General features: G+C 56.0%; 1 protein-coding gene across 4 annotated transcripts in view; it reads left to right on the forward strand.

The window, feature by feature from the left end:
* Window positions 1–5,881: 5,881 nt before the first annotated feature.
* The window catches only part of MARK4 (microtubule affinity regulating kinase 4), a 29,779-nt gene continuing 21,060 nt past the window's right edge, over window positions 5,882–14,600 (forward strand). For 2 of the 4 annotated variants that reach the window (XM_079907990.1, XM_079907992.1), the window contains exons 1-6: window positions 5,882–6,176; window positions 10,683–10,883; window positions 12,832–12,885; window positions 12,983–13,031; window positions 13,762–13,827; window positions 13,907–13,977. In XM_079907990.1, coding sequence (XP_079764116.1) covers window positions 6,126–6,176; window positions 10,683–10,883; window positions 12,832–12,885; window positions 12,983–13,031; window positions 13,762–13,827; window positions 13,907–13,977 — 492 coding nt within the window. In that variant the 5' untranslated portion in view covers window positions 5,882–6,125. The other 2 variants (XM_079907991.1, XM_079907989.1) reach the window with 2 other exon arrangements.

The raw sequence follows: 14,600 nt of genomic DNA on the forward strand, positions 1-14,600 counted from the left end.
CACAGGCTCCGGACGCGCAGGCCCAGCGGCCATGGCTCACGCGCAACCGCTCCGCGGCATGTGGGATCTTCCCGGACCGGGTCACGAACCCGCGTCCCCTGCATCGGCAGGCGGACTCTCAACCACTGCGCCACCGGGGAAGCCCCTGCATCTTGCTTTTTTTCCCTCACATTTTACATGTGAGGTTTTCCTGTCTCTGTGGCACTAGTCAAGTGCTGCACACTATTCCACCGTATGACTGACCGATCCGTGTTAAGGGTGTTCGCACGTCCTCCCATGGCTGGACACATAGGTTGTTTTGAACCGGGATAGGTTCTGAGCAGGTTAGGGACAGGGTCCAGATGGGGCAGTGGGTGTAGGAGTGCACGGGGGGCCTGGGAGGAAGGCTGCTGCTGCCGGGGCCCTGAGCTGGCTGAGCCATGTGCAAGAGCATCTCCTTTCCTGGTGGGGACGCCCCTTCTTTCCTCCCCGACCTCACCCTCGACACCTTAGCCATTGTTTCTCAAGCCTCCTGTTTCTAGAAACACTGTCCCAGCCTCTCTCCAGTCTCCATGGTCCCCGATCCCCCAGGGAGGCAGTCACCATGGCAACCCTTGCCTGGAACCCCCATGGCTGTGGGCAATCGATACCAGCCCCCCTCCCCATACACACACTATTCACACGCTGATTTCTCCGTCTTTCATCTTCCAAACTGGCCTCCACATGCCTAATCCCCAGAATGGCTCCATCATCCCCCCCAAAAACAATCCACCTCCCCCTCAAAACAAGGGCCTCCAATTTCCCTCCAGTTGAAGTCAACATTACCCAAACTGGATTTTTTTCACCCATGCTAGATTTGACATTCCCACGCTGGCTCCCATATCCACCCCTCAACTGGATCCCCCTCAAACCATTTCCAACATCCTCAGACCTGGCTGCAACATTTTCCCAAAACTGGCCCCGACGTCTTTCCCCTTCCTGGCTCCAACACCCACCTCTGCAAACTGACATCCTGCCCCCTCCAGCCCCCTCGTCTGCCTCCCAGTGCCCGGCCCCTGACTCACTTCCGAGGCATCCCTCAAGCCCTCAGCCTCCCAGCTGCTGCAGGATGTCTTGGCCACCAGAGCTTCCCTCTCTGGGCTCCTCCTTCTCTTCCTCACTGCCAACCTTTCCCCAAAGTCCCAAACCCTCTGCCGGCCAGCCGACCTGTTTGCAGAAGTCATCACCTCCAGGCCTGTGTCTGTATCGGGCAACTGCCCTTACAAATTGTGTCCAGTACAGCCGCAATCCAGACCTTGCCGCCAAACAATTCTGTCACCAGCCCAGCCTGTTTCAGGCTCATCCACACCTTCATTCCCAACCTCATCCCATCTGCATCCCAACCCTTGTTCCAGCTCCATCTCCAAGACCCCACCTCATCCCTCTCTGGCCTCAGCCTTCCCACCTGAACTCAGAGCTTCCGACCCAATGACATCTTGTCTCTCCTCTCCCTTGGCGGTTCCAAGCTCTCCGTGACTCCCTGGCAACCTAGATCGTCAGAGTCCCCAAAGTCTTCCCTGCACCCTCCCCTGCTCCCCCATCTCCTCCCGCCACCCTCTTGCTGGTTGGCACCCTCTCGAGGTCAGGTCCTAGAGTTTCTCTTTGCCCCCAGCCTCTCCTGGCTTCAGGGCACACGTTCTCCCAAATTCTGGTCCAGCCCCCAATTCAGAGCGCCCCAGGGGCGTGTGAATCCTGCCCCCTCCTCCCACAGACTCACCTCCTTGTCAGTGTCCCTCTGTCCGTGCTGCTGTCCTGTCCTGAGACTGCTTTAGCCAGGACTGCTGAGAGCTTGGATCTGAGGAGGGGGGGGGTTAGAGGAGGTCAATTTCCTGTCAGGAAACCCCTCCCTCTCTGGGGCCAGGGGCGGGAAGGACTTGTTATCTGTCTGCCCTATTCGGCCAGGCTGTGGTTGGGCTGGGAAGAAGGACAAGGCCGCAGTCAGGTTCCCACCCTCAGCCCCCACCCCCAGGCCGGAACTGGCACCCCACCCCACCCCCCCGCCTGCTCTTCACACCTCCCAAGGTGACAACACCATCCTGGGTACCCCCGGAGACACCCCATGCTGGATGTGAGCCCGAGGCTCTCTCTTGTGTTCCCTGCTCTGGGGTAAAGACATGAAGGAAGGTTCTGCTGGGCCCAAGGGCTGGGATTGGAGCCCTAAGGGGGTGACCCTGGGCATGACTTTGGAGTTGTGGTTCTCTCTGTCTAAAAGCCCCCGTCGCCAGGTCTCCATGACTTTGGAATTGTGGTTCTCTCTGCCTAAAAGACCCCGTCGCCAGGTCTCCATACACCCCCCACCCCCACCCCTGTTATCATCCAGGTCTCAGCTCCAGAACCCTTTCTTCAAAGTAGACATTCCCTGACCAGCAAAAGTACTTCTGCCAGCCCTGTACTCTCTCTCCCCAGGGGACATTGCTCTGATTTGCGAGTTCCTTTATAGCACCTTCTATAATCTGAAATGATCAAATCCCTCTGTCTCCCTGGTAGATTTTCTAACTGTCCCAATGGAATATAAATTCAAAGCAGATTTTGCTTACCTTGTTCATGTGCTATCCCTAGATGCGTGCCTGGCACGTAGTAGGTGCTCAGTAAAGATCTGTGAACTGATTGCACCAATGGGGATAGATCAGAGCTAAGGATTGGAAGTTGGGGATAGAGATGGCAGGTCTGTTGGGACTGGGAATGGGTTGCAGGTTGGATGGGGTGAGATGCAGGGTTAGGGTGACTTTTAAGGCTGGGTTTTAGGTTTAGGTGGCCCTTTGGGGGCTCAGGCATAGCATCCCAGGTGTTTGGCCTGAGAGAATGATCACTTGCCTCAGCAAAACTGGGGTTGGGATGAGGTAGGGTTGACATTGGGGTCAGGGGCTGGGCTCAGGGATTACTGCTTTCCCCCAGCCCCAGCGAGGGCTCTGTAGACATTAGGTTGGGATAAGTGGATCAGGGGTTAAGATTCCAAGGTCTGAAGGCTTCAGTTCAAGGATTGGATTTGCCAGGCAATGGGCCCTGGGAAAGGGGCTGGTTTGCTGGCCTAGAGGGGACGGGGAGAAACAGTTTATGTCCTCCCCAAATCAGTGTGGACCTGTGGTAATCGGAAGGCGGCCCGAGCTGGAACCAAAGTGGCCTGTTATGGGCCGTGGCCACTGTTGGATCTCTCCCTCTTTTTTTAACTTAATTTTTTTAGTGAGATAGAATTCACATGCCATAGAATTCACCCTGAGAATTAAAGTGTGTAAGTCAGTGGTTTTTAGTACATTCACAAGGTTGTGACAACCATCACCAGTATCTAATTCCAGAACACGGTCACCAAAAAGAAATCCTTGTAACCCATTAGCAGTCCTTGGCAGCCCTGAATCTACTTTCTGTCACTAAGGATTTCCCTATAAACGGAATCATACAATAAGTGGTCTTTTGTATGCTTCTTTTGTTAAGCATGATTTTTTAAGGCTCATCCATGTCATAGCCTCCCCTCTTTAAGCCTCAGTCTCCCTATCTGGGAAATAGGGTGGGGATGATACTGGGAACTGGGGAGCCAGTGTACATCCCGCAGTGTGGTGGGCAAACGTGTATAGGAAGGTGATCTTCTGCCCCCGTGTGGTGTGTCGGAGAACTGCAGCTCTCAGCGCTAGAGCTGGGATGGGATTGGGCTGATTCAGACCCCTATCCCCAAGACCCTACCCCTCATCCCGCAGAACCCTTGAGATCCCAGAGCTTCTAGAATAATATCCTGAACTCCTCCCTCTCTGCCTTCCACCCTCCCTGAGACTCCTCGGGCTCCATTTGCTGAATAATAACATCACCCATTTAAGAAATTCTAATCTGTTCCCACGTGAAGCACTTTACTTACATAGTCTCATTAATTTGTTGCAGACAGACTTTGCTGCTATTACCATCCAGGGATAGGGGACCGTAGTGGTTAAGAGCCCAAGTTCTGGACTTTGGCGAAACTTGTGTTCAAATCTCAGCCCTGCTGCTCACCAGCTGTGTGACCTTCAGCATGCTGTTTTTCCTCTGGAAGTGGGGGTGGTAAGGATGGTCCAATCTCATGGTGTGGCAGAAAGGATAAAGTGCTCAGAGCCTGGACAGAGGAAGCCTCTTGAGTCGATGTAGCTGATAGTATCAACCAGTGATATACTGGTAAATGTGTAACAACCAGCTCTCTGGGGAATGAGCGTGGAAAGCCTTGCTTTGTAGCACTTGCCAATTTCCATGGTGTAAATATTCCACCATGGCTAATTTCAAGCTACCAGGGTGACATCACTGAAAGCGTTTCGGGAGGAAGAGATGTGCAGTCACCCCTTACATAGCAGTTTCACTATGTGAATACAATAGATGTAAATAACCTCAGGATCACACATAGGAGTAAAAAGTAAAATAATGAGGACGTGATGAGTATTTATTATCTTTTTTTAAAATATAATTTATTTAATTGTATGTTTGCATACTTTAATTTTTAATAATGGTTGTTTAAAAACCAGTTCCAAAATCTCGGAGACTTCAAAACTCAGCTTGCTTGAGCTGGCTCCAGCACACTGCTGTTACTGTCACACCCATTTTTTAGAAGGGGAAACTGAGGCTCAGGAAGATGTTCAAACAGACAGGGGCAGGGCATAGGTCCCATGCAAGGGCTGTGTGATTCCCAGGCCAGGACAATGCCCCTCTTTCTTTCATCCCACCCTGATCTAGAGGGAATGCGTGGTTCCCAGGGCACTGTGTGATGTCAGCAACGCCCTTGACCTCTCTGGTCTCAGTTTGCCCATCAGGAGAATACCTGCACTGAGTTCCTTTGCACCTACTTCAGCCCCGCTACGAAAGCAACATGCACATCCTCCCCCTCACTTTATAGACTGTGAAACTGAGGCCCAGAATGAGACCTGGGACCCCAGCTGGGGCGCAGAAGAGACGAGACTGCAACCTGCCCTGAGTCACAGAGCTGGACAGAGTGAGACCAGGGACCCCAGCTGGGGCGCAGAAGAGACGAGACTGCAGCCTGCCCTGAGTCACAGAGCTGGACAGAGTGAGACCTGGGACCCCAGCTGGGGTGCAGAAGAGACGAGACTGCAGCCTACAACCTTGGGGTCTGGAGTTTTCTGGGAGGTGGGAGGCAGCATTGCTAGATAGGTAGGTCACCCTTCCTCAGTGGCTCCGCCCATACACCATCCCCCCAGCATCCTTAGCCCTCGGTCCCCAGAGCTTCCTGGACTGGGGAGAGGGGGGCTGGGAGGGAGAATGTGGACAGCGCTGCCTGCGTGGTTCTTGCCTCTGAGGGCTTCTCTGTCAGTCCTGTCTCCATTCTCTTCACGGGTCTCTGCATCTCTGTCTCTCCCTCTGTCTCCGTGCGTGGGTCTGTCAGTCCCTGTCGCTCTCTGTGTCTCTGTTTCTCTCACTCTGTCTCTTTGTATGTGTCTCTCTTTCTGCGTTTCTCCCTCTTTCTGCCTTTCTCTGTCTTTTGGTCTCTCCGTCCTTTGGCTGTCTTTTCACCTCTTTGTGTCTCTGTTTCTCCCCACCTCTGTCTATCTCTGTGTCTCTTTGTCTCTCTCTTTTTGAGCTTCTCTATCTCTGCGCCTCTCAGTATCTTTCTCTGCGTCGCTGGCGCTGTGCCTTGGCGTTTCTCTCTCTTCTCTTCCGGTGAGTCTCTACTCTGGTGAGAACACGCTCCCCCTCAACGCGCCCAGACCTGCCTCTGCCCTCAGAGCCCCCGGCCGGCCCCGGCCTGCGCCTTTAAGTGCCGGCAGCAGGGGGCGGGGTCTTGACGGCCCCGCCCTGCCCGCCCCTCCCCCTGACGTCCCTTCCTCCCCGGCCCCTCCACCGCCTCCCTCCGCCGCCGCCCGGGCCGGCTCCGCGCCCCCTCCCCGGCCCCCGCCCGCCCGCCTGCCCGCCGCCCCCATGGCGCCCCGGGCCCCCGCTGTGCGGGGCCACTAGGACCCTCGGCATCCCCTTCCCTGCCCCGCCCTGCCCCCTCTCCCACGGCGCGAACCCGGGTGTCCACGGCGCCCAGCTTTTGAGCTCGCGTCCCCAGGCCGGCGGGGGGGGAGGGGAAGAGAGGGGACCCCGGGACCCCCGCCCCCCCCCACCGACCCGGCCGCTCAGTCCCCCGAGACCCGGAGAAAATGTCTTCGCGGACGGCTCTGGCCCCGGGCAACGATCGGAACTCGGACACGGTGAGTGGGGCCCGGCCCCTTGGGGAGCCCCGGCTGGGTCCGGCCGCCGGACCCCTCGCCCTGCTGTGTCCCTCGCCGCGCGAGCCCCTACCCTCATTTCCCCGGCCCGGCCTGGCTCGCCACCCACCGACCCCCGCCCGGACTTCCAGGCCTCTCGACCCTCCCCCACTCCTCAGCCCAGCCCGACCCCTGGGGGCGCCCCTCTCGCGGGACCCCTGTCTTGTCCCTCTGCAGACCGCTTCCGCTCGGGTCTCTTCCCTCCAGGAAGCCCCCTCCCCTGCCTTGCAGGAGCCCCTCCCTTCTCCAGCGGGTTCTTAAGCCCCTTCCCCTCCAGGCCTCCCGCATCCGACAACTGGCCCCCTCCCGGATTTGCCGGGCTCTTGACCCTAAGGCCCAGCCCGGCCCTCTCCCAGGAAGGCCTGGCCCAGTCCTGCCTCTGCCTCTGGCCTTCCCCGTCTGGATCTGGGTGCCGGGCTCCCCAGGATCCCCCGTCCTCTCATTCCCAGCTTTCCGGCCCTCCGGGATCCTCCCGGCTCCTGTGGGCACCCCCTCACAGGAAGCCGGTTCCACCTTTCCTGGGCCGAGGGTCCTTTCTACCTTGTTCAAGGTCTCTCCACTTCCAGGCCTGGTCCCCATCTTCCAAGCAGCCCTGTCCCTGGATTCCCAGCATCTCCAGTCTCCCCAGATCCCTCCAGACCCTCTCTGGTCTCTTCCTCTCCCAGGAAGCCTTGGCCTCCAACTTCCAGGCCCCCAGCTCAGTCTCGGATTTCTAGGCCCTGAACCAGTCTGACTCCAGGCCTCATCCTCCCTGTATCAACTTCTCCACTTCAGGCAAGCCCCCTCCCCAAGCCCCCAACCCCTTGACCCCACTCCTAGGCCAGGCCCCTCCTCACAGGATACTACCTCATCCCTTAGATCTCCAGGCCCCCATCCCTTCCGCTGCCCCAGGGCCTACCCCTTCCTTGCCAGGGGTCTGGCCTCCCAGGGAAACCCCCTCCCCAGCTTCAGAGTCCTTCCTCAGCTCACAAGGCCTGGCCCCAGATCCTTCTTCCAGAAAACTCCTGGACTTGCAGCCTCTGGTCTTGCCCTGGCTCTAAGCCCTCTTCTCTTGGGGTCTGTCCGCTGGGAGCTTTCTCCCCAAGTTCCTCGGCCTCTTGACCCCCACAAGGCTCATTTACTCCTTGGATCTGCCCCTTGCCCGGGAAGCCCCTTCCTCAGGATTTCAGGCCCCTGGACTTCTCTCTGGTTCCGAGTGCTCCTAGAAACCCCTTTCTTAGACTTCTAGGAGTTTCCTCAAGACCCAGGCCCCTGGCTCAGGTATCCTTGTCTCCTGACTTCCATTGTCCCATGGCTTGGACCCTTCCCACTATTCCCAGACCCCCCTGTTCCTACACCACAGCCAGGAACAATCCCAGAGAGACGACCCCCACCCTGCCGCCGATTTCCCTGATTTCTGGTTACTCTCACTGCTTCAAAAGACCCTCCCACCAACCAATGCCAGACTCCTCCCCAGCTGGAGTCTTCGTCCCTTTCCAGGCCTCTGCCAGGTCCCTGCCAGTCCTCAGCCACCCTCACCCCAGATCCCCACCAGAGATTTGTCTCTGTCCCTTCCTCTGGTAGGACCCTGCCTCCTAGAGATCCCCCATCACCACCACCACTGCCGTCACGACCCGTCATGCTGCAGGCCAGACTCTGATTTGGAGTCTTCGATGAGAAACCCACCTCTCCCCCACCCCAGCCCCGTCACTCCAGAAAGTGACAAGGAGCCCACAGGCCTGGGTTCCTGTGTTGCTTCTGCCAGCCACTTTGCACTGTGACCTCAGGCAACTGGCTCTCGCCTTCTGAGCCTGCCTCCTGCCCCGCAAAATGGGGTGATGGCTTGAGTCCCTCAGAGGGTTAGTCGAGATGATAGGGGCAAAGCCCGACCCGTAGGATGCACTCCACACATGTCCGCTGCTGTTGTGAGTGTGGATATGATCCTCAACCCAGGGCTGTCATTGGTTGTTATGGGAGCTTGCAGACCCACTCCCTGCTCGGAGCCTCAGTTTCTTCACCTCTAAATGGGGTTGATGGTAGCACCTCCCTGTTAGGGATGTTATAAGGAGCCAAAAAGATTATGTGAGCGAGACGTACAGGGCCAGGCCTATTGTAGCTGCTATTATTATTATTGTTGTTGTTATGACTTTGATTTTTCAGAGAAGTGTAAGTTCAAATCTAGTTTCTGTCCGTCCCTAGCTGTGTGACCTCAGGCAGGTTACCTCACCTCTCTGAGCCTCAGTTTCCTCATCCGTAAAACAGGGCTTGTAGGAGCACTTCCTCCTCCTCTTATTGTTCAGATTTGTGCATCATGGGGACTTCGGGAAGGCTAATTCTCCCCTCTCCTCCCAGCTCCAGTCTGTAAGACCTGCTTGTCAGTCCTGGCAGAGGGTCACCTCTCTCCGTCTGGAATCTGAGGTCATAGCCCCCTCCTCTGCCACCTGGTTACCATGATGACAGCCATGTGGGGTCATGCTCCCCCACCCCAGGTTCCAGGCCCCCCACCGCCCAGCCTCTTTGGAGGTTCCCTAGCAACAGACCCGGTGTTGGGGCACCAGCCGGCGGGAGGGAGCCAGGCCAGCTGGTGGTGCCGGCCAATTTTAGCTCCCGCCCCCGGCCCCTGAGGGCCTTGTCACCCACTGCCCCAGCTGCCCCTTGCAGGGGTCCCTCAGCCGCGCTGCCTTCAGTGGGGTGCCAGCCCAGCCCCAGCTGGCTCCCCTCGTACCACCTGCTGGGGATTCTTCTCCAAGCCCTTATCTGGGTGAGAATCAGAGGTCTTATCTGCTGGGATCTCCAACTCCCTTCCTGCCCTCCCCGGGAAGGAGGCCTGGGGGTGTGAGCAGCCCGGTGGGGGATGTGGGAAAGAGCTGGGGGCTCAGGAGTCCGCAGACCTGGGTTTGAATCCTAGGTACTCTGCTCCTCCTGTTCTGCGACCTTGGGCAAGGTACTTAACCCTGCCCTCGGCCTTAGGGTCCCCATGTGGAGCGTGCGGGTCATAACTGCACCCACCGTGGAAGTCAGGTGAAGGCGTGGTAGCAGCAGGCATGTGGTTAGGGCTCCAGCAGTGGCGGCTGGCTTTCTGCCCCTTGCGGGGAGCATTACCTTTCTGCTTCTTAGGAATGAACTGTGTGACCTTGACAAGGCACCGTCTCGCTGCAAGCCTCAGTTTCACCTCTGGAGTGTGGGGATACAGGTGCAGCCCTCATTGGGCTACTGTAGGAATTAAATGCAGATGAGGGCTTTCATGCCCAGGATTTGGCCAATAGTAAAGCCTACTTAACAAAAACGACAGGAGTGTGAGACAGTGTGGCACGGCAGCGGTGAAGACGTCGACTCTGGGGTAAACTGTCTGGGTTCAGGTCCCATCTCTGAGCCTCAGTTTCCCTACCTATAAAATGGGAATGATGGTGCCTTAATGGCCAGTGCTCATTAAATGGTGAGCCTCATCACTGTTAAGTGGCCCGGCAGATCCCTGCAAGGAGCAGCCCGGGTCCTCCTCTTCGTTGCCTACCTGGCCTCTGTCTTCCTCAGCTCCCTGTGTCCTCCTGTGTCCCACCCCCAGCCTTGGGAAGGGCGCAGGGACAGCCCAGGGTCTGAGCAGAGCCGTCTTGGCCAGGGCCTCTGTCACACACACCTTGGGCCCCAGCGCTAAAAGGGAGGCACAGTCCCTGGGGCTCACAATCAGGACAGGAGAGCCAGGAGCAGGCAGGTGACCTGCGGGGGAGAGAGGCCCAGGAGGGACGGGATGGCAGGAACGCCACGTCGGGGACAGATCGTGGCGTATGTAGCGTGGGAGTCAGCGGGTGAGGGCGGCGATGGAGCAGCAGGGCGGTGCCGCCCCACGCCCACCCCAGCGAGGAAGCAACAAAGTTTCCCACAGAAGGAAGGTTAACAATGCGGGGCTACAGTGTCAGGGCGAAATGAAAGACGGTTGGTTACAGTGTTTGGAGTAGAATTTGGGGCAATAAGGATCGAAAGAAAGCATTGCAGGCAGTTAACTGGAAGTCAGGTGTTGAAATAGGGCTTGCCATAGAATTGGGGGCTAGATGGGGACAGTGATGGATAAAATGGAATGTTGGGAGCAGTGAGGGTTGGGCTAGAGGGTTGAGTCCAGACTGAGTTGGCGTTGATTGGGGTTGAGGGCTGCAGCGTTAGAATACAGTATCTTGGAGCTGATGGAGGTTCTAGTAATTAGAAAAGGAAGTTGGGGGAGTGGGTAGACTGATTGCAGGGAGGGGTGAAGAAGAGACCTGATACCTGGGGTCCCAGGTGCTGCAGAGTTGGGGGAGCCCCAGCATATTTGTTCTTGGAGGTGTCTTTTCACAGAGAAATATGGGGGACCTTCTCTCTGGCGTGGGTTTGAAAAGCGCCACGAGGGGACCAGTGGCCATGGCTGGAGTTAACCGCCCCAGCACACAGGTGGATTGGATGGGCGCTGCCCACCTCTCATGCTCCGTCTCCCCCGCCCAGCATGGCACCCTGGGCATTGGCCGCTCCTCGGACAAGGGACCGTCCTGGTCCAGCCGCTCCCTGGGTGCCCGCTGCCGGAACTCCATCGCCTCCTGTCCCGAAGAGCAGCCCCATGTAGGCAACTACCGCCTGCTGAGGACCATTGGGAAGGGCAACTTTGCCAAAGTCAAGCTGGCCCGGCACATCCTTACCGGCCGGGAGGTGAGTGAGGGGAGAGGGCAGGGCTCGGGGCAGAATCCTGCAGCCCTGGCCCTTGGTGGGAGGTAGGGAGAGGTCGGGCTTGGCCCTCACTTTGCTTTGTGACTACATGTAAATCTCTCACTCTCACAATAGAACATCTCACATTCTCCCAGAACAACTCAAGTAGGAAAAGGGAGCCAATTTCAGGCATGCCTGAAATTGTTGGGCTGTCTCAGATCACAGGCAAGCCATGTGTAGTGTTTCTAAGAAGTCATATGGCTTTTGTATCTAAACCTGGGCCACCTCCCTGTTTTAATGGTGGATTTTGGTCCCACCGAACCTTCCAGGGATCTGGATTGAGAACACAAGAGGTTTATTCATGTCTACACAGTCTCACTCTCCCCACTTCGCCTTCCAGGATGGGTATATGTACTGAGCATGGCAACATTATTGCAGAAAGGGAGAGGACGCATCTAACTCACACTTAATGGGAAAAAAAAGACGGTGGGTGGGTTTATGACCCCTCTGCACCTCTTTCAATTTTAGAGAAAGTAACTGGAGCAATTCATCCTGCCCTCACGCTGTCTGTGCCATACATACAAAAGTCACCAGGCCCCAGTGGTTTTATGGGCAAATTGTACCAAACGTTTCATTTTTATGCTAATATCTCCAGAGACTAAAGAAAGAGGTTCCACTGCCAGACCCATTTTATGTGCTCTTCGGTGACAACAAAACCCGATAAGGCATAAAATTGTGGGCCCGTCTTACATGTGAATATAGGTACAAAAATCTTGAACAAAATATTAGCAAAAAGAATCTGACAGATCAATTAAAGAAAGCTGTGCGGTGACAAAGCTGGGTTTATCCGAGGAATGCACAGTTCTTTTCAAATTGACAGTTTATTCGTGTACTTCGCCACATTCACAGGTTCAAGGGCAGAAACGATATGATCATCTCAATACTAGCATAAAAAGTGCTCGACAAGATTAAAAACTCATTTGTGAAAGTACGAAGAAAGCTGAGGGACCCTCTTCCCCCACAAAGAGCACATTGTTCCTCTCATGTGGTCTTGAACGTGATTCCAGGGTTTTCTAAAGGAACAGAGCCTCCTGAGGGAAGAGTTCTGTAATCCAGTGGATCTGGGGTGATTGGGGGGGTGACCCCAAAACCCTTTGGGAAGACTAAAGACCTAAGCTGGATTACGGCTCTTGAAGGGCTGTACCCCAGTGTGAAATTCAAATAAAAACTTAACTAAACTTCAGGATAAGTACAAAGAGGGTTCAGTAACGTTCTGATTTTTCACCCATGATGACTACCTCAAAGCTCTTTCAAAGCTTTCTATAGATGTTAAGTGTTTAAGAGGTTGGCTGTCAGGCTGCATAAGTTCAAGTCCCAGCCCACAAACTTACCAGCCGAGTAACCTTGGCCAAGTGACTGAACAGCTCTGTGTCTCGGTCTCCCCGTTTGTAAAATGAGGATCATCTCATAGGGTGGTTGTGAGGATTAAGAGAGCTCTCATTTGTAAACGCATAGACCAGGGCCTGGCCCATGGGACTGCTCAGTAGATGTGAGGTCTGGTTATTATTTCTTGTTCCACAGTTTGTGCCTTCAAAACAAAGATACTGATGGGTGAATGGTCTGAGATGCCCTCCCAGAGAGGCCCCCTCAAGGTCTCAGTCACCCTCACACTCACTCACACAGGCCCTTGGGGCCACCCCACCCAGGCCCCATGGTGGTATAGGGGATGTATTTCCCTGCAGAAGTAAGGGTAGCACTGGACATGGTAAGAACAGCATGTGCAAAGGTCATGAGGCTCAGAGCCCACCTCCACTAAGAATGGCCCAGGTTGAGAGCTGTCTCTGAAAAGGGACAAAGGAAGGATATCCTAGGGTGATCTGGGTTGGGGGAACCTTTCCCAGCTCGAGGGCCTGTGGTACCTAGACCTTTCCCCCCTTCCTTCCGTCTCTAGGTCGCCATCAAGATCATCGATAAAACCCAGCTGAACCCCAGCAGCCTGCAGAAGGTGAGGCCCAGGGAGAGGGAGCAGGGCAGGGGCAAGGTTGGGAAGAGGGTCCTCGAAACGGCCCACCCTCATCTTTCTCTTTCTTCCTTTCTTCCAGCTGTTCCGAGAAGTCCGTATCATGAAGGGCCTAAACCACCCCAACATCGGTGAGGAGGGGAAGGGAGTGGGCTCGGTGGATACCAACCAGGGCACTTGGGAAAAGAGAGCTGGGGGAGGAGAGAACTGGCCGTTATAGTAATTAGAAAGACCTGTTTTTTCGTAGCAGTATCCCTGCTCCCTGGCTGTGTGACCTTGGGTGAGTCACTCAACCTCTCTGAGCCTCAGTTTCCTCCTCTGGAGCGGGGGAGGGGGTGATAAGAGGGCTTACTTCAAGGTCATTGTGAGGATTGGGTAAGGTCATGCATGCAAAGCACTTAGTTCGGAGCTGAGCTGTGGGAGCTGGTCTGATTATTGTCGTCAGCAGCATCCGTTGTCACTGTCATTGTGATTAGGCAGAGTGGAGAAAGTGGGGTCTTTACAAAAGAAACAGGATTTAGCCTGGCCTGAATGTGGCCGTAGCGTTTATTCATCCATTTGTTTATATATACTCAGTGGATACTTACTGAGTGGGCTGCTTATGTGCCAGACTCTGGGGCACAGCGGTAAAGAAAACAGGTAGAAACCCCTGGCCTCATAGAGCTGACATCTTGTGAGGAAGTGGAGAAGGTGGTAACGTGGGGCCAGGGAGTTTGGAAAATCTTGCCATCAGTAGGGAGCCATCGAATGTTCTTGAGTAAGGGGTGTTATGCTCAGCACATGTGCAGTTACGAAGTGCTGATGGAGGGTGAGGGGTCTCTTCTCTTGTAACTCCCCGCCCCCATCCCCCGGCCATTGCAGTGAAGCTCTTCGAGGTGATCGAGACAGAGAAGACGCTGTACCTGGTGATGGAATATGCAAGTGCTGGTGAGGCTCCTCCCCTCCCCGCCCTGCTCTCTGCGCCCCCCATGCCCCGCCCTGACCCCGCTCGGCCTCTGCCCTGCAGGAGAAGTGTTTGACTACCTCGTGTCACACGGCCGCATGAAGGAGAAGGAAGCTCGAGCCAAGTTCCGACAGGTTGGGGTCACAGCTGCGGGTGGGGCTGGGAGGGGAGCCCCAGTCCCTGGGGACGAGGGTCTGATTGCTGGGTGTGGGTCTGGGCTGTCCAAGGACCTGGGGGCGTGGCTTAAGGCAGGGTGGGGGTGAAGGTGGAGAGCTGGGTGGCTGTGGGCGTGCAGATGCCCAGGTGTGAGGATACCTAGGTGGAGGGATGCAAGTACCCAGGTGGGTGGGCAAGGTGTGCCAGTGTCAGATGTGTGGGTATGAAGGTGTGCCCCGTATATAAGAGTGTGCCTAGGAGGGCACACAGGTGCCAGGGTGCTGAGGTGTGAGTGCGGGAGTGTAGGTGCCCAGGTGTATAGGTGTGTAGCTGTGTGGGTAGAAGTGCATGTGGCAGCTGGGGTGTATGGGTGAGGGGGGCCCAAGTGTGGGTATCTTAAGTTTGTGGGTAAGAGGGCGTGTGGTGTCAGGTGTGTGGCAGTGAGGGTGCCCAGATGGGTAAGAGGGCGTTCAGGTGTGAGGGTTTGGTGGGTGAGGAGATCTGAGCGAGGGTGTTGGTCCGGGACTGTCCATCTGCTGGACGCAGCTGTACTGGGTGCGCGGGGCTTAAGCCCTGGTATGTTGGGCCACGTGTCTCTCTG

Source organism: Stenella coeruleoalba, assembly GCF_951394435.1.
Source record: "Stenella coeruleoalba genome assembly, chromosome: 20".
Taxonomy (NCBI): domain Eukaryota; kingdom Metazoa; phylum Chordata; class Mammalia; order Artiodactyla; family Delphinidae; genus Stenella; species Stenella coeruleoalba.